The sequence below is a fragment of the Ctenopharyngodon idella genome, chromosome 5 (genome assembly GCF_019924925.1).
Source record: "Ctenopharyngodon idella isolate HZGC_01 chromosome 5, HZGC01, whole genome shotgun sequence".
Taxonomy (NCBI): domain Eukaryota; kingdom Metazoa; phylum Chordata; class Actinopteri; order Cypriniformes; family Xenocyprididae; genus Ctenopharyngodon; species Ctenopharyngodon idella.
In genome coordinates this window covers 5,239,749-5,259,365 of record NC_067224.1, presented here as the reverse complement: position 1 = coordinate 5,259,365, position 19,617 = coordinate 5,239,749, and the positions used below count along the sequence as shown (strand labels likewise).

General features: G+C 35.4%; 1 protein-coding gene across 1 annotated transcript in view; it reads right to left on the bottom strand.

Annotated features, from left to right (window-relative positions):
- The window catches only part of hip1rb (huntingtin interacting protein 1 related b), a 45,992-nt gene that overhangs the window by 15,614 nt on the left and 10,761 nt on the right, over window positions 1–19,617 (bottom strand). The window contains exons 2-17 of the mRNA XM_051894111.1: window positions 16,368–16,431; window positions 15,025–15,167; window positions 13,880–13,936; window positions 13,699–13,785; window positions 12,652–12,728; window positions 10,239–10,300; window positions 7,958–8,098; window positions 7,553–7,610; window positions 5,714–5,789; window positions 5,427–5,585; window positions 5,160–5,212; window positions 4,929–5,001; window positions 2,343–2,526; window positions 2,173–2,261; window positions 1,839–1,955; window positions 1,654–1,755 (exon numbers count right to left, since the gene is read on the bottom strand). Coding sequence (XP_051750071.1) covers window positions 1,654–1,755; window positions 1,839–1,955; window positions 2,173–2,261; window positions 2,343–2,526; window positions 4,929–5,001; window positions 5,160–5,212; window positions 5,427–5,585; window positions 5,714–5,789; window positions 7,553–7,610; window positions 7,958–8,098; window positions 10,239–10,300; window positions 12,652–12,728; window positions 13,699–13,785; window positions 13,880–13,936; window positions 15,025–15,167; window positions 16,368–16,431 — 1,542 coding nt within the window. The remainder of the gene's footprint in view (window positions 1–1,653; window positions 1,756–1,838; window positions 1,956–2,172; window positions 2,262–2,342; window positions 2,527–4,928; window positions 5,002–5,159; window positions 5,213–5,426; window positions 5,586–5,713; window positions 5,790–7,552; window positions 7,611–7,957; window positions 8,099–10,238; window positions 10,301–12,651; window positions 12,729–13,698; window positions 13,786–13,879; window positions 13,937–15,024; window positions 15,168–16,367; window positions 16,432–19,617) is intronic.

Sequence of the window (19,617 nt, the reverse complement as noted above, 5' to 3'; positions counted from 1 at the left end):
ACAGTATGATGAAAATCTATTGACATTTTGGTCAACTAATAAAAGCGCAACTAAAATGTTAGGGAGGGACAATTTGGGAAGAGATCCAGTCAGCAATGATGTCCTGCGTGGTAGATGTGCACATTTGAATTGTAACGTGCTGATCTACCCGGTGGGACATAAGTTGGCATACACTTGCTGCATGTCTCATAAAACGTTTAAAAACAAACATATGGGAGAAAAAGAAGAGCAGACATATGCATAAATCTGAAAAAGCATGATGACACAAAAGAAGTCTATATGGTATGGTTTTCTGTGCGTGCACACCCAAAGTGCACAACCGTGCACACAGAAAGCCGTCTCTCAGACAGTGTGCGAGTACTGAATCGAGCTCTCTTTTGCATTTTTTCGCACCTGAACGGACAAATACACACAACATTATGTAAAAATGTCAATCTTTGTTATGTCTTAAGAAAGTGTAAATAGTTGTATCAGATGTGCATCAGTGTATTGGATCCCAGCATTTGGTCTTAAAGTGACAGCAGCCTAATAAACCTGCTGCCATTAATATTAATCAAACAACAAAAGACAGATAAAAATCACTCTTTAATAGCTTTAGTAAAGATTAATTATATTTAAATTATACAAATAAATATGTCTGCTTGAAAGAATAATGTTGTATACAAGTTGTTATAAAGAATGCATATATCATTCATTGAAAATAAGACTATATGTTCTGCTTTAGGAGAAGTGGTTTTATTTAATTTTAAGATCTTTTTTTTTTTATAAGTCACAGCAGTTAAATCTGTGTCTGTATTGCATGTTCAAATTTTAATAGCATTCATATTAGCAGGTTAACAGATGGTTTCACCAGGAGTATATATAATGAGTTTGGAAATTTTAGAGAAATTCTTAATTAATGCATTACCATTTAACTAAATCCATTAGATTTTAGTTGACTGAATCTACTGTAGATTTAGTCAAATAAAATTGTATGATATTTAGTTGACTAAAACTAGACTAGACAATTCAGATGACTAAAATATGACTAAAACTAAATGGCATTTTAGTCATAAAGACTATGACTAAATCTAAATCAGCAACACCCTTGTTGCAGCCAATAAAACAAACAACTAATAGATCAGATTTACGCCACTGGCATTATGTGGTCATCATAAATCCATAACACTCTAACAGGACAAAGTCTGAGCAATCTCTTTTTCTCCTGCAAAGGGTGGGGAAGAGAACAACTGCAACACCACAACCTGAGATCAGAATAAAGTGGAAGCAACCTTAAGTAGGTAACCTAGCTTTGGTGGCAACAAAACCTTCACCAGACCGGGTGCAGAATACATACAGGATGAGCGCACAGATAAGGTGAGCTGAAAAATTGTAACGTGTACTCTAGTAACATTTACAGTAATCTGATGAATTGATACAGAGTTACAGAGTGAGAGAAAGAAAATTACAAACAGATGAAATACTGAATTCAACAAGACATCAATGGCACATAATAAAATTTAAACAGAATGCAAATATGATTCAAACACAAGTCTGTGTATACTGTGTATACGTGTGAGTGAAATGCTAACCTGTCCGTGACTATGGTTACGTGTAGTGGAACAGAGCTAAGGAAATGCATCCTGAAAGTTATATTAATATTAGATACAATACCTTCTCAGAGGTCTGTAATGAACTCTTGACTTTTTGGATCTCTGCATTCTTCGCTTCAAGCTCCCTCCTCAGCCTGTCCATATCAAACTTTTGTTCTTCAAACTAAAGCAACAAGATGAAGTGTTACAATCAGTCCTTGGGGGCTGTTACAGTTCAAGTGAAGGAAGACTTGTGTGCACACTTACCTTCATGTCTGATTCTTGTTTGACTCTATCTACCTCAAAGGCTAACTGTTGCTTAGTTCGTTCAATTTCCTCTTGAGTCTGTTGTGTGGCTGACAGCATCTTTACTGTATCCGCACTCTAAAAAAGATAAAGGACACATTCACAACTGCATATCCTTTAAACATGCACATATACAAATGTGCACAAATTCTATTTAATACAGGCATATACCAGTTGATTTATTCAGATTTCCAGAAAACCGAATAATCAATTTATTTGAAACAAATGCAAACTAAGATAATATCTGTGTTATCGCATATACACACATATAAGTACACTGTATTCTTTGTCATACCTTTCGGAGGAGTTCGGCATGGTTGGCAACCAGTTCAGCATGCTTTTCCTTCAGTTTATTATACCGCTGCTCTGTTGCTTGGGATCTTTCTATATATGAGAAAGTCATCAGCATCAGTTGCCACATTTTTGTTTAAGAATCTTTTTGTGCTCACTTTCTTACTAACTCACTTTCTGCCTCAACAAAGTTCATCTGAATGCTCTCATGTTCAGTGTTGCGACGGCGAATGGCCTCTAGCTCCATGCGTAGTTGCTCATTCTCCACCAGGGTGCGCTGCTTCTGCATGCGCTGCTCCTCCAGTTCTGCCTCAAGACTGTTGATCTGCGACTTGAGCTGTGTGATATAGCGCTGAGCCTGAACACAGGGCAAAGGTGGTATAGTAGAGCAAAAGGGACAGGAAAAAAAAAAAAAAAAAAAAAAAAAAAAACCACAACGGTGAGATTATAGCACATATTCCAGTGCACAAAATTTGATGAATGTTCCAGTTACTTTTTCCAGTACACTGGAAGAGGATAGTGGCTTGCTCTCAAGCTTCAAAAAGGAAGCAAAAGTCAAGGCAGTTTTAGGCAGAGGCTATTTGCACTAAGTGAAAATAGTATTTTCTTTGCACTAAAAGTAAAGAGTTGTTAGATGCTATGTATACTTAGTGCAAGTACTTGCAGATACTATTTGTACTTCAGAGTAACGAGGCAGTCGTGACCTAATGGGTTAGAGATTCAGACTGGTAACCAATACCGCATCTCAATACCAGCAGGAAATGACTGAGGTGCCTTTGAGCAAGGCACCTAATCCCCAATCGCTCCCCGGGCGGCACTGCAAAATGGCAACCCACTGCTCACTGCACACCCACTGAGTGTGTGTCCACGGTTTGCAGTGTGTGTGTGTGTGTGTGTGTGTGTGTGTGTGTGTGTGTGTGTGTGTGTGTGTAACTACTCACTTCTCCAAATGTGTGTGCACTTGGATGGGTTAAATACAGAGGACAAATTCTGAATATGAGTTACCATACTTGGCCTTCACATGTCACTTCCACATTCCACATTTATTGGGACCTTACTTGTCTCTAAAGCCCTCCCCTACACCTAACCCTACCAGTTAAACACTTTATTCCCCACTATTAAATACCTGTTAGGCAATTTTAAAAATATTTTCTTTATTTTTTATTTAAAATAAATGGCGTCTCTCTAAGTTAATATGCAATGAGAATAGGGAGAATGAATTTAAATAAACGAGGATTGGAACTCGGTTGATCACGTCAAAAGCTAATGCAGCCTTGTCTTACTCTCCATGTAACTGCTCCTGTTACCAGATGGGTTTATTTTGCAATTTTGTCTGGCTCATTCAGACAATGAGCCAGAGTAATGTAAATAATGTAAAAGTAATGTAAATAGCCTCTGCCAACATGGCAGGCTATTTGCACTTTGTGTAAATAGACACTGCGTTATAATGAATTAAAGGTTTAGTTCACCGAAAAATGAAATTTCTGGAATTTTGTTCAACACCTGTAAGATCTTCAATCTTCGGAACACAAATTAAGATATTTTGATGAAATCCGAGAGGTTTTTTTATCCTCCATTGAAAGCAACAAAATTACCACATTCAATGTCCAGAATAGTAGTAAAGATATCGTTAAAATAGTCAACGTGACTACAGTGGTTCAACCTTAATGTTATGAAGCAAAGAGAATACTTTTTATACTCAAAAACAAAACAAAAATAACGACTTCATTCAACAAAGACAAATTCGTCTCTCCCTGTCTCTCCTCTGCTACGCTATATTCGTTGCAGCTTCCAGGTTCTAGTCCGAATGGCGGCTCAGTATTGGCCGATGCCTCTTCGTGTGAGCTGGCGTTCATACGTAAACACATGGAAACCTAGCACTGTGCCAACTGCGTAACAGACTGACAGGGAAGAGGACAAATTGTTGAATAAAGTCATTATTTCTGTTTTGTTTTTGCGCACAAAAAGTATTCTCGTCGCTTCATAACATTAAGGTTGAACCACTGTAGTCACGTGGACAATTTTAACGATGTCTTTACTACTTCTCTGGACACTGAATGTGGTAATTTCGTTGCTTTCAATGGAGGATAAAAAAAACCTCTTAGTTTTAATCAAAAATATCTTAATTTGAGTTTCGAAGATGAACTAAGGTCTTAGAGGTGTGGAACAACATGAGGGTGAGTAATTAATGACAGAAATTTCATTTTTGGGTGAACTAACCCTTTAATATCTTCAAGACTTATAGTTGCATTTAGCAGATTAGAGCTGGGCAAAAAATATATTTGACATTTTGCGATGATATAAACAATCAAGCAGTTGAGATTTGCAACATATAGTATAAACTGTAGATTGGACTGATTAATTTGTTATGTGGTGATATTGAGGATTATGAAACCAGAATTGCCTATTCTGCAATTCTTTCATATTATTTTTGGATTACTCTTTGCCTGACCCCTGACTGTTTATTGATATTTGTGTTTCTTGTTTCTACATATTGAAAAGATACGTTTTTAGCTGAGTCTTGAAGGTAGGCAAAGATGATAACCAGTATAAATAAAATATATTCAAAATTTGAAGGAGACTTGAACTACACCACTGGGGCCATTTATACATAGTACCGTACTAGTTTAAAAATTATGATATCAAGGCAAGTCTAGGTGCCACTCTTCTCAGATGTTAGTCTGGAGTCTTGTTTCATCTCAAAGACTATTCCAATTTCAAAGGTTTAAATGTTTGAAAATAATTTGGACCGTGTCTCACCTCTCCTTTGATCTTCTCAAGCTCAGCTTGCAGCAATTCAATGTCTCGTTTCAGTTGTTCAATTTGGAGGTCTCTGTGTTACAGAAAAAGTACAGAGTACAGTACAAGTACATACTGTAGACATACAGAATGTCTTTAAAATAAACTTTCCACAACTATCACAAAATGTCTCTTTCATAATTCCCCATAAAAAACAAATTATTTATGGTATGATTATCAACAATAACCTACCTATCATCGAATCCATTATTAGGTGGTCCAAAGGCCTGGTCAAATATATCACTCTTAAAAAAACAAAACAGGACACATTTAAGAAGTTGAATAAATAGAAGCCGAGAAATTCAAGAAAGGGTCATGCTACATTTTCTATAAACTTTGACGTTACACAAAAACATCTCTGTGCCAACACAATTAAAGAGCTTTACAACTCTTGCAACTGTTTTTTACTCAACAACCTATCTATATCATCATGGATCATTGGGTTCCGCTTGCAAGTACCTGTGGCTGAGATGCCATGCTAGGCTGCGCTTCGCTAACGTCTATCAGAGGCTCGGGTTCATCCTCTTCCGGCTCCTCAAGCTCCTCTTCATCTGGGATGACAACCATGGGTTTAACATGCTCTGCCAGAGCAGAGGCCCGAAGAAAGTTGGGTGGAGTCTTAAATAAAAAAGGGTTTTGAAAATACATAATCAGAATCATAATGCTGACACGGAATAAGGATGTATTTGTAAGTGTGATCCATATGTGTTAATAAGATAAACGGAATTCAAAAATAGTTTCCTTACATCAGGCAGTCTAGGTATTTGGATGAGCCTCTTGAAGTATAGCATGTCTCGTGCTTTATTAAGGAATGTTTTGAGGCTGAAAAATAATGATAATTAATAATCATATAAACTGTATATAAGAAAAGAAAATCCATCTCCATGTGGTACTTTAAAAATCCTTGAGGCAACATGTAAACATAATATGTAAATATATATCACTCTATCAAGGAAAATGTGTTACATGTAGATACAATCTTTTTCATAATTTGTTGGGTTGATTTGGTTTAAACAGTTGATCACAAAATAAATAAATAAATAAAACTTAAATTATACAAATTTAGTGATCATTTTTTTTTATTCCACCCACCTTTGCCCACCACTGTCTGATTGAGCCAGGCAAAATTACAAAAGAAACCCATTCATTAACAAAAGCAGTGGCGTGGACAGCAAGGATAGCGGATATAGTTTGAATCCACCTATTTCATTCAAATTTGCTTCAAAAATGAATATAAAACTTGATCATAAATGTTGTTGTCCATACAACTTGTGCACTACATAAATATTCTGAAGCCATTCTTTGTATGAAAAATGTAAATCATTATTCACTGATAATCTTCTGTGCAAAAAGATCAGACTCTCTTTGTATATTCTGGTCCATATGGAAATGGTTTAATCACATATTTTTATATAATAACAAGAGTTTATAAACAATTAAAGAGGCTATTACTGTATCTGTACCTGGAGGTGTAAGGTGTTTTTTATGTATGTGTGTGTATGTATGTATGCATGTATCTACAGTCAAACCAAAATTTATTCAGACACCTTGAACATTTCATTCATTAATACAGTTTATTCACTATAGTTTAAAAAAAAAAAAAAAAAAAATGGTAATAAAATATGACAATATCTCAAAGTTAAACTGTGTCAGAAAAAAATAATCTTAATTATGTCAGATAACACTTAAGCAAAACATGGTCAGGTCAAAGTGTCTGAATAATTTTTGGTTCTAAATGATCAATTTTACTGGTAGTCCACTGTATGAAGAATTTTTGGGTATAATATGTACAGTTTACTTTATTTTGCTATCCTCACTTACATAAATGAACTATAGTGTCCTGCACCCACTAGTAAAAATATATAAAAAATGTCTGAATAATTTTTGGTTTGACTGTATATGTATGTATGTGTGTGTGTGTGTGTGTGTGTGTGTGTGTGTGTGTGTGTGTGTGTGTGTGTGTGTGTGTGTTTTGTTTATTGATTGATTGATTGATTGATTGATTGATTGTTCTTATTGTTGCATGGGCATGAAAAGGAGAGCTAAGGCGGATTTACTGTGAATAACACCACAAATTCCTGGCTGTTTCTTACAGAAAGCTATCATATGACTTCAGAATACTTGGGAATATAGCATTTTATACATTTTAGACACTTTTATGGTGATTTTGCACCCTTTTGCAGTTTGAAAGCTTTTGTCCTCATTCATTGTAACTGCACAGAAAAGAACGACAAACCTTCTGAACTTCTTTTGTGTTTCACAGAAAGAGGAAAGTCATACAGGTTCAAAACAACATGAGGGTGAGTAAACGATCACAGAAATAACATTTTTTGGGTGAATTTGAAGTGACAGCTGTTTAATCAACCATGATTTTAGCCACATGTAACATTTTCTTTCCCATTTCCTGAAAATACTTTTCCCAATGATTAAAGACATGGAAATATGCCCCCTCGCTGCTATGTTAATATAAAATGTTGTACACTTAAAAACCCAAGCATTTTTGGTGAATCATATAGTGAATATAGAATGTTACAGACAAAATAAAAATGTATTTTTTTATCTAATATGAAAATGACTGAATGTACCTCTGGAACTGTTCATGGAAGCGTTCACGATGTCCCTGGAGTGTGTCTGCTGGTAAACCTGTCAGCAAAAAAGAACCAGAGTATCAACAACCAGCTCCAGAAGTGCAATTATGGTGCAATTTCAGCATTTGTTAGAAATGCATTAATGTTAAAGTCACATTGTGACTATTATTAGCTGGTTTTGATTTTGATTTACAAATTACAAATGTCAATTTTGAAAACTAAAAATTTTCATAAACTGTAGAAATGCCAACATGACTTAACTGCCTCATTGGTAACTGTGTATACAAATTTTTAAGAAGCTTGATTATGATTTGATTAAGACATTTACAACTTTTTTCTTTGTCAATCAGCTTTTAGTATTATCAGTGGAATTAGTCGCTACAGTAGCACTCAAGCTCTTACAGGCGTGCAGTTTGAAGAGCAGTTTGACGGTGTAGTGGTACAGGTGACTGCAGTCCTGGATGACTTGGATGAGCGGTGCTAGTTTACACTGGCCTGACGTCAGTGTGGAGATTGCAATAGACATGTTGAGCTGGCGGAGCACTACGAATACAAAGAATACAGAGTAAAATAACCTAGCACCAGATTATGCAGTTTTTTTTTTCATATATGTCAAACACAGAAGACAGTAACCTCCATGACATAATCGAAACCAAAAGGTAGGAGCAATAAACAGAAATGTTTAGGGATTTAAAATGCACATGCCAACCCAGGTGAAAAAAAAGTATACTTCCATAATGTACTTAAAGTGCCCTATTTTCGTGTGCTAATTTTGTGCTTAGTATACTAAAAGTTCTTCTTTAGTACCTCTTAAGATAATCTTAAGAACATCTAAATGTACTTAACGGTGCTATTTTGAGACACCATGAAATATAAACTAAATTGTGCTTTTAATATACTATCCCTGTATTTAAAAAATGTATTTGGTTACCACTTATAGTATACTTGAACCCATAGTGTACTACAAGTGGTAACTAAATACATTTTTTAAATACAGGGATAGTATATTAAAAGCACAATTTAGTTTATATTTCATGGGGTCTCAAAATAGCACAGTTGAGTACACTTAAACATTCTTAAGATTATGTTAAGAAGTACTAAAGAAGAATTTTTAGTATATTAAGTACAAAATTAGTGCGCGAAAATAGAGCACTTTAAGTACATTATAGAAATGTACTTTTTTCACCTGGGAAGTTATCAGAAATAAAAGTTTTATATATGTTGGTTTTATATGCTTTCATGCTTATTAAAACTTTTATACCATTTTCAAAATTAAAAAAAACAAAAAACAAAAAACAAGTATTCAATGTATGTACCATATTCAAAGCCATATTGTTTTAAAGCATCTTTACAGAAAATCATGACTTAATGTCTTAAAGACACAATAGGAAACAACTTTGAACTAACAAATCATGCAACAAAATAATATAAAAAAGTTTTTTTTTCTTAAAATCATTATTTAAAATATTATATTTAGATATATTCTTTTTTATGATTTTATATATGTTACATGTTATGTATGATTATGTATGATAGCCCCAACAGGAAAATTACCAGAATTACTTTTCCAGTGTGGTATCAAAATCTGACTCCTGACTCAAAATCTGATAGAGATCACTCAGGTAGCAGCCTCCCCACTGAATGAACCAATCAGAAGCAAGGAAGTCCAAATTTCACAGGGAGTAAGATTATGGTACAACACAGATGTGCTGTTCACACAAGCAACTTTTTACCGGTAAGATACCCTTCACACATCAGTACCAAAATACTGGTAATCTCTGTGATGTCAATCATCAGAAATGACCTTTAAACGCTGAGCCGTTTTCCTCATCCACTTGGATAAGAAGTGCTTTAGTTTCACCATCTGTCCAATTTGACCCATTTTTTTTTTTTATTTTTTATTTTTTATTCTGAGTGACAGGCGTAAGGAGATGATCACAAATGCAGTTTTGCTCTTAAAACCACGATACACATAATAATTATTATATTATTGCAGTTACTATAGTACACAATAACTGCAAAACCACAGCACTGATGAATGGAGACGTGAGACGCGGCACAACGCTCAGACATCCATCTAGCACGTTTCCATTGAAAAACAATTAAAAGCAGCAAAACTTACCGTAAACAGCTCTGACAGAGCTTTATGATTGGCCCAAAGAAGACTTGTTATGTCAGCGTGTCCTGATGTTGTACATGCTCATATTGTTAATACTGTTCTTTGTTCACACACAGCATGACACCAGTAATTTGCTGGTAATGTTACAACTTCACATACAGGGAAATTGCCAGAACTCATTTACCGGTATTTTTTAAAAGGTCCTTTTCACAACATGATTATTTATGGCTAACCAGGATGAGATTAGATATGGACATTATCAGGCAAGGAGTTGCCACTTCCTAATCAGCGCATTTCGGTATAATAACAGGATATGTAAACAAAACTTTTTCATTACACCTCATTGTCCTTAGATGATTTGAGGTTGGATTTCTGAAAACACTGAATTCTATTCAGAATTTAATCTCTTTATTGTTAATGTACATGTACAATGAGATTGAGGTGTCTGAAATTGTGGTTGAAAGGAGTTGTGGGATAATGGGAGGTAGAGTACAAAGTTGGATGTTGACGGAAGCCATCTTGTGGATACGAAATGAAAGAAAACACCATAAACTGAACACTCACCAGCTTCTGCTAATCGTAGCTCTGCGTCCATGTAATCAAACACCTCTACTGTGAGCTGGAACCTGGAGCAGGAAGCAGAGAGAAACCCTTTTAGAAGTTAACGTCTTAAAGTAAGGCAACATACATTCACCGGCCACTTTATTAGGTAAACCTTGCTAGTACCGGGTTGGACCCCCTTTTGCCTTCAGAACTGCCTTAATTCTTCGAGGCATAGATTCAACAAGGTGCTGGAAACATTCCTCAGAGATTTTGGTCCATATTGACATGATTGCATCACACAAATCATGCAGATTTGTCGGCTACCCATCCATGATGCAAATCTCCTGTTCCACCACATCCCAAAGCTGCTCTATTGGATTGAGATCTGGTGACTGTTGAGGCCATTTGAGTAAAGTGAACTCATTGTCATGTTCAAAAAATGAGTTTAAGATGATTAAAGCTTTGTGACATGGTGCATTACACTGCTAGCAGTAGCCATCAGAAGATGTGTACACTGTGGTCATAAAGGGATGGACATGGTCAGCAACAATACTCAGGTAGGCTGTGATGTGCCAAGAAAATATCCCACACACCAATACACCACCAGCAGCAGCAGCCTGAACCATTGATACAAGGCAGGATGGATCCATGTTGCTTTCATGTTGAATTCTGACCCTATCATCTGAATGTCGCAGCAGAAATCGAGGCTCATCAAACCAGGCACTGATTTTTCAGTCTATTATTGTCCAATTTGGGTGAGTCTGTGAATTGTAGCCACAGTTTCCTGTTCTTAGCTAATAGGAGTGGCACCGGTGTGTCTTCTGCTGCTGTAGTCCATCTGCTTCAAGATTCGACATGTTTTGTGCGTTCAGAGATGCTCTTCTGAACCTCATTTGTAACAAGTGGTTATTTGAGTTACTGTTGCCTTTCTATCAGCTCGAATCAGTCTGGCCATTCTCCTCTGACCTCTGGAATCAACAAGACATTTTCGCCCACAGAACTGAAAAATCGAACCATTCTCTGTAAACCCTAGAGATGGATGTGCGTGAAAATCCCAGCAGATCAGCAGTTTCTGAAATACTCAGACCAGCCCATCTGGCACCAACAACCATGCCACATTCAAAGTCAATTAAATCACCTTTTTTCCTTATTCTGATGCTCAGTTTGAACTTCATCAGATCGTCTTGACCATGTCTACATGCCTAAATGCACTGACTTGCTGACATGTGATTGGCTGATTAGATATTTGCGTTAACAAGCAGTTGAACAGGTGTACCTAACAAAGTGGCAGGTGACAGTGGGAATTATAAGATCACTCACTAAATACATGCACAATAATGATCAAACTACAGCCGATTGTGTAGTCCAGCTACAGTCTTGTATCTGCTACAATCTGTCTGTCTAAATATACATGTATAATTGCTAGGCAAAGCCAACAGAATTATTGGTTTAGTCCGACTGAAATCAAACTTTGTAAATGCACATACTGGCATAAGTTTTGGTGCTAAATATATGAGTTACAGGTATAGTGCATTCAGTATTCAGATCTTTTCATTTTTCCACATTTTATTATGTTGCAGCCTTTTGATAAAATTTATGAACTTTTTACATCAATATATATACTTCATACCTCATAATGACAAAGCAAAAACCAGATTTGTGATAACTGCCTTTTTTATTATTGTATTTTCTAGCAGATTCAAACAAAAAATCCTAAACTAAGATGAAAGATTTTAAAGATTTTTAAGGTTTTGTTGTGTAAAATATTTTAAAAGAAAAAAAGAAAAAAAAGAGCAAGCTATATCTTTTTCTTTTTTTTTTTTTTTTTTTTTTTTTAGCTATTCACTCCTCATCTGGATAGAATGGAATTTCTCACACGGCTGACATCATTATGTTAGCCATGTGGGACATTCCATCACAGGCCTCAAAATCTCTCAAAACAAACTGGTGCACCTCTACATTAGCCAGCATGTTTTACAACATTTAACTGGAGAGGTTTTTTTATTTATTTAAGTATTTATTTTTGTTGGACTTTATCGTTCAATAAAGGTTCTGTTAAATAACTTTGCTCTTGGCTCTTCAGTGTCCAAAACTGTCAATAAAGCATAATGTTTCTCTTTTAAAACCACCGAAAATGTGTTTGGGAATGAATAGAAGTAGCTTGTAATTTTATCTAGTAAAGTGCTTACACTTGTTAGGCCAGCAGTAAGCAGTAGAAGAACCTCATATTGACTTTCTATTCCTCAAAGAATTCTGAAAAAAATGTATCATGACTGTTTTCAACATTTATAATAAGAATCATTATTAATAATTGGAGTACCAATAATAATTGGAGACCTAATGTAGGGGTCCTGTAGTGCAAAGTCTGAAAGGATATTGTTGCCAAGACATAATACAGAAGAAATAAAAATAGAGTAAATGGAAATCCACGTACACATTATTGATGTCTGTTCCCGCTGTACGCTCCAGGAGTTCATCTGAGGCCTCTAGACTGGCTGGAATTTCAGAATGCTGCAAAGAGAGCACAGAGAAACTCATTTCAACTAAGTGGGACTATCCTTATGTTCACACTGGAATCCAAAGTGCTACTTGGTGAAATTGCGATAGATACAAATTCTATTTTTAAAAGTTATTCACATGAGCTTTTACATTTGGCTCATAACAAGACACCCTTCCCTGGCATGTTCATGAGGGAAAAACAAAACAAAAAATAAAATAAAAAGAAGAGTGCTTTTCCCCGTTTTTGAACTGTCACCATTGGCATTTAATGGAACAAGGATTGCTAAAGTCGACCGATTTGACTAATCAAACTTATCTCTGTGTAAAAGTAAAATAATGATGCTGCTATCTTTTTAAAGTCATTTTCTACCCCCTGTAATTTGGCTCTAAACCTCCGGTAAAAAAATGTCATTTTGACGTCTACAAAATGGTGGATTATTCTGTAAATATTCATTCATGGCATTTCATATTTTGGCTTTTTTCTTCATTTTTGTATTTCTTTCACCAGAAAAAAAAAAAAAAATCAAAATATTTAGCCAGGGACCTTAGGTGCTTGGCTCCTAATGCTAAAAAAACACCCAAAATACATATGCACAACATTAAATTGACATCATATTTTTGAGTTTATTTGCAACAGAAGTACCTGAGGTACATATCAGCTTATACAGAAGGGCCCAACACACTATCATGGCAATTCATGGCAATTGGCAAATTGGTGGCTAATTCATATGAATTTGTACAATGCGTACATTTCTGCATGATTAGTTTATGGGTGGACTCATACATTTTTGTACACATTCATACAAAATCTTCACCTAAATAGTTACGTTTTCTCATGAGATTGGGTTGGAAGGCCTTTGAATGTTGTCTTGGACAAATAAGAGACTTGAAGTCAAAAAGGTTTAGAACCACTGACCTGAAATAATGGCTGTCAAATGTGGAAAATATGTTATGTGCTTAATGTGAATATATTAAAATTTACCTTTGTGTGAAACTCCATCTTGGTGCAGAGAAGTTTGGAATGTAGAGAAACCAGCTGTCCATACCCATGTCTGTCCCGTGTGTTACTCTGAAGAGACAATAATTAAAACTTTTCTTTTTTTTCCTGAATGTTGAATTCAGGGATTAATAACTAATAAAGGGATAAATAAACATTGACTTACCCAGAGTAACCCTGTCTCAGCAATGTTGCTGTAATGTCTCATGCAGTCTTGTAAGGTCTGGTAAGAGTGAATAAGACAATGAACAATACAGTCTGCTCCAAGAACAAAAGACATTAGGCTGATTTGGGATGCCGAATATTTTGCCTTTTGAATATAGACGAGTAGGCAGCTGATTTACTTCTCATAGTAAACCAACAATCTATGTAAGTAAAGGAAAACTATGTGATCACGTTTTTCGGATGGGATGACACACAAGGTAAGCGTTTGAATAGGTAAGGTAAGAAATTTTGTACACTGGGGTCAGCAACGTTGTTGACATTAAGTGTCATTTTTTATTTTTCTTGTCATATTCTGTACACTGCAACCTAAATATATAACCAATGTTTTGGCCAGGAAATATTATTAATAGGGCTGTCGATTTAACACATTCATTCAATTAATTAGTTATGGAAAAATAACGTGTTAAAATAATTTATTGCATTTAATGCCGCCCCTGACCTATGTAGTTCATCTTATATTTCATACAGTCGATTGATGAACAGGATGCAGGGCAACTCCTCACTGTGTGATGTAGCCTAGTATAGAATGCAGTTATATACCCCTAAAATTCAAGATAACAGGGCAAAAAATGCCCCTGTATGAGTTTTTGTCTTACATCATATGATATAGTTATGCAATATCACATGAGTGGTGTTTTTATCCTGAATAGCTCAAGTGCAAATGAGATATTGATTTTGCAATGAATAAGAAGTTAATATTGTGAAATATTTTACACACAGTATTTTCTGTTTTTGCAATTATCTTTTGGGGTAATTACTCATCCAAATTTAATGTGTGATTATTTTGCGATTAATTAGATTAATTAATCGGCACATTATGCAATTAGATTAAAAAATTTTATCACTTGAGAGCCCTAATAATTCATATTAATAAATTAAATATAAAGTTTTAGTTATATATTAATTATATGGTTAAATGCATGACTTTTAAGACATGTGACAACTGGTCCCAACCAGACATTTATGAAAAATACCCTTGTCCTGAGAACACACTTCAACCTTTCTGTTACAATCTACCTTTATGAGAAAATGAAAAATGATTGCTGAGAAAGACAAACAAAAATAGATGAATAAAAGCATGCTTACATTTCGGTGACCGTCACGCAAGATTTTGTGTAATACATGGCAGAACTTCCAGCTAAGGATGGCGCTGCTTGGCAACGGCAGACCAACGGCATATGACCAGAAGGTATAGGCCCCCTTCTCTCTGTGAGTTCCCAAAATAATTCCTGTTCGTGCCTTTAAGGAAAAGATCTCCAGCACAATTGATGTCACATTTTGTAAGTTAGTGCTGCTAATAATAATGTTTAAAGACTGATATCTAGACTTACCACAATGTCATAACTTTCACACCAGTATGGTATAAATGTTCAAACTGATTATTAGTGCTGATTGGAGGCTAGATGGTGCTATGAGGTAATTTTGCTACACAATAACTACTATATGAAAAGTATCTGGTCCTGTACACATGAGAGTTGGCAAGATTGCTGCGTACCATGTATGATGCTCTTTAGGCGACTATATTATTGCCCTTTAGGTGACTATGATAATTAATTAAGGCTATTCTATTCGTTAGGACAGTGGTTCCCAAACTGGGGTACACAAGCTAACAGAGGGGTACGCAAACAAGTGCTGAGTTTTGCCTTTCATTTAATTCTAACCCAACTCAAAATAACATTAAAAGTGATCATGTATTTCTAATCAAAATGACACCTCTAGTTAAAAAAACAGGAAAATGGGGTTTACATTTAATAGGGTGAGAAAAAATTTGCATTCATAAAGGTAAAAAATGCACCTGAAAATCTATTTAAGGGGGCAAATATTGTCCCCAAATGGAAAGGATTTGATTGCAGTCAAAGTGAAAGAGAGGGGGTACGCAGAAGGATGACTGTAAAAACTTTGGGAACCACTGCGTTAGGATATTGATACAAGAACTGCTGTTGTCAAGTAAGTTTCATTCGTGTTTCCCCCTGTAAATCGGAATAAAACCAGTATCATTCCTCATACAGAGTATAACGGCTGCATAAACTGCAAACACTAGTCTTAAAAGTTAGACATCAATCTTTTTGTCTTTAAGACTGTTCATAACTTTTTTAAATCAGTTACATAAAAATACAGATTGGCCTAATTTGATATAGAAAAGTAAGACTGAATCCCCCTTGACTAACTGCTAGTGGGTCATACTAGATCTTAAAACACCATCTTAACATAAAGGCAATGTTTATGCAACCGGCACCTGGTCTTCATCCAGACAATGATATACGACAAGCATTAACAGCATTATCAGACAGCAATGTTCTACTGAACTAACACAGAACTTCAGACCTGATTGCAGTACTACTCCTTATCCTCTTATGAAGGGTTCAGTTGACCTACCTGGTTGGATAATAGTTGAATAAACAATAATAAGATGTCTGAATTAAGGATACTGCGTGCATGTTTCTCCTTCAGAGGCGTCTCTGTGGAATTGATGGCCTTACTGATACTGCTGAGCTAAAAAGGAAAGGAAAGAGAAACACAAACAATTACTATGCAAGTTTTTTAAGCATTGTGACTTGAGATTGATACAGGCCTTTTTGTTTGTTTGTTTGTTTGTTAAAGGAATAGGTAACCCAAAAATTTAAATTATGTAATTATTTATTCATCCTCATGTCCTTTTTTAAACTGATTTTTCAAAGTCTCCGTGTCACTAAAATACAAAAATGGTAAACTAAAAACATTAGGCATGGTATCTTGTCATTATGTGAAGGCTCCATAGAAAAACAACAACAAAAACTCAATTTTATTATGTTCTTATTCAGAACAGTGTAATTCTGTTTTAAATATCATTTTCATGATAATGCTTGGCTCCATCAGTGTTTCCTGAACATGCTTTCTTCTGCTTATGTGGACTGTCTGAACATATAATAATAATAATAGATCTAGCACTAAACTACTGACACTGGTTCCTGCCAAGGAGCTCTAAGACACTAAACTCTAAAAGAGCCTTCTTCCATTAGCATCCCCATTTATTGTAATGGCATTTGTTTGGTTAGCACAGCACAGGCTCCTCGATTGCTCATATAGACCTTAGTCAGGTTAGACTCCATACTGAATTTAACAGGGATGAAAACAAGGCTGTGAGAGACCGACATAGCCCAATGTCTTAACAATGGCACGCACTGTATGCCTATTAACGTCCTAGATCATGTAATTTTCACAACTAACAACATTCAAAACTGTTTGATTACTTTTTTGGGAAAGATGTTACGTCAGCTAAACAATCGGTCTGTTGTTAAACAACAGTACAATCCATTGAACGCACTGCACTTCCATCCCTCACAGCCTCGTTTTCTTTCCTGTCAAAAAATGAATTAAACATAAATATTAGTGCCAGAATGTGTAGTTTGAGTAATCAATAGACAAAACCACAATACAAGTAACAGTTATGCATATGCCTTGTTAATAAACTTATCCCCGGTTTCACAGACAAGGTTTAAGCTAGTCCTAGACTAAAATGCATGTTTGAGCCGTTTTAACTGAACACAACATGCACTGACATATCTTAAAATATGTCAGTGTCATTGTTTTGTCTCAAGATGCACACCAGTAATGTGTTTTTCTAGTGAAAGTTTATAAAAGCTACTTAAATGCCTTAATTGAACTAAGGCCTAATCCTGGCTTAGGCTAAGCCCTGTCTGTGAAACCGGGCCTTTAAGTTTATTTACCTTAAGACAGTTAAGCCGGGGACACACTTAACGATTGTAAGGCCGATTATGAATGTAATTTGATACTTACGACTGATCAAGCCCAAACGCGCTGAGTCAGAGCCAGTTGCGTTCAGTCAGTGTTTGTTTAAATTCCATGTGTAAGTATTTAAATCGGCTTCAGTCGATGGAAACAGTCTTTGTGTGTTGAGCTCAGTCTTTGAATGTTTTAGATAGTCGTTAAGTGTGTCCCCGGCTTTACCCAACTCTGAGTTAGCTACATTAAACTGTACGCCTATTCTATGATTTTTGTTTATTTTCAGATTAATCTTACATGATTAAGACATTATACTACAGTGCTGTTGAATGCTAGAATCTGATTGGTTTACAAACTTTCTAAGGTGTGCAATTATTTTCAGGGAAACGCACGGGTAAAGTAGTTCCAGGCAGGTCTTGACCGCATTACATGTCCATATCACTTCGCCAAATGATTTCAGATATTTCAAAAGTCCTTACAGCCTACAACAGCAAAAGAACCAAAACCCACAACGACACTGACCAAGCAAATAAAAATAGTAAACAATAGGATAAAAACAACAAATTATTTCCATGTTTTTTGCCAGAAAATTACACTTTTTTATGCATGGAAAGCACATAATCTCCTTCTCCTGCTCTCACTCCCACTGAACCGCACACACATACAGTACACGGAAAACGGACACACACTTGCACAGCATTGTCAGCGCTGCTCTGATGATTTTATTAGTAAAATAGTTCAAAGCTACATTACATTTATCACTAGCGAGGAAATAACAGTGTTGTTCTTGAAGCAGATAAACTTACAGTTTCAGTATTAGTAGATTAGTAGTAGTTGCTGCCGAACACAGGTAATTCACATATGCTTAATCTCTCTCTCTCTCTCTCTCTCTCTCTCTCTCTCTCGCTCTCTCTCTCTCTCTCATAACTACATTAATAACTGCATTATTCTGCTATCAATGACTCAAGCCTCTGTTACTAGCTTAACAATGATGTTTTGGAATTAGCAACAGAGGCGTGGGATGAGATGTGTAAGAAATTAGTCCACACAAGCATTTTCAGGACAAAAACCTGACAAATGTCTTGAAATACAAACTCTGAACAATGTCTTGAGGTGTGGTAACTGTTGTTAAATAAGGAATAATTGACTCCAGTTCATTGAATTATTAGATAATAATGCATACCTGAGGTGTAACAGCCACTCTGCTTCGCATTAACACGGCCCGTTGTCAATTATTCCTTATTTAACAATAGGCAATTATAGGAATTATTAAACAGAAATAAATTACTAGATAACTGCATAACCACTTTTTACTGCTGAAGCTGCTGCCATTTTGAGTGTTTCATCACATTGCAGCGCTATATGGTACAAGTTGTAGTGGTAGAGATTACAAGTTGTAAATACAAGTTCTACAAGTAATTTCAACATGCTGTGAACACATATTTTGTTCTGGGATCAGGTGTCAAATAATATGCTGTGGCACAGCAGAAAACATGTCTTCTATGTCTTCTCAACATACTCACCACCAAAATTAAATATAATCCAAATTATGAAAGCAATTTTACACTAGATACACCTTTGTATGGCAAAAGGTACAGGTTTAAAAGGTTTAAAGCTGCACATTGTATGGTTTAAAACAAAAAAATATTGAAGAAAATCTTTACCGCTCTTAATAAATTAACCACTCTTTATCACTGGATCACTAATAATGTGCAGCCATGTCTCCTACATGATACTACTACTAATAACAATTATCTTCATTACATTAATTGAATAATAATTATTATACACTCGTTACATAGGCTACTTGAGAAAAAAAAAAAAAAAAAAAATTATATATATATATATATGAATGAATTATTGACATATTCTTTCTCAGATCGGCTAGGACAGAAAAAGAAAAAGAAACTTTGACAACTTAATGTCACGTTTGGAAGATGTTTTACAAAAGCACAA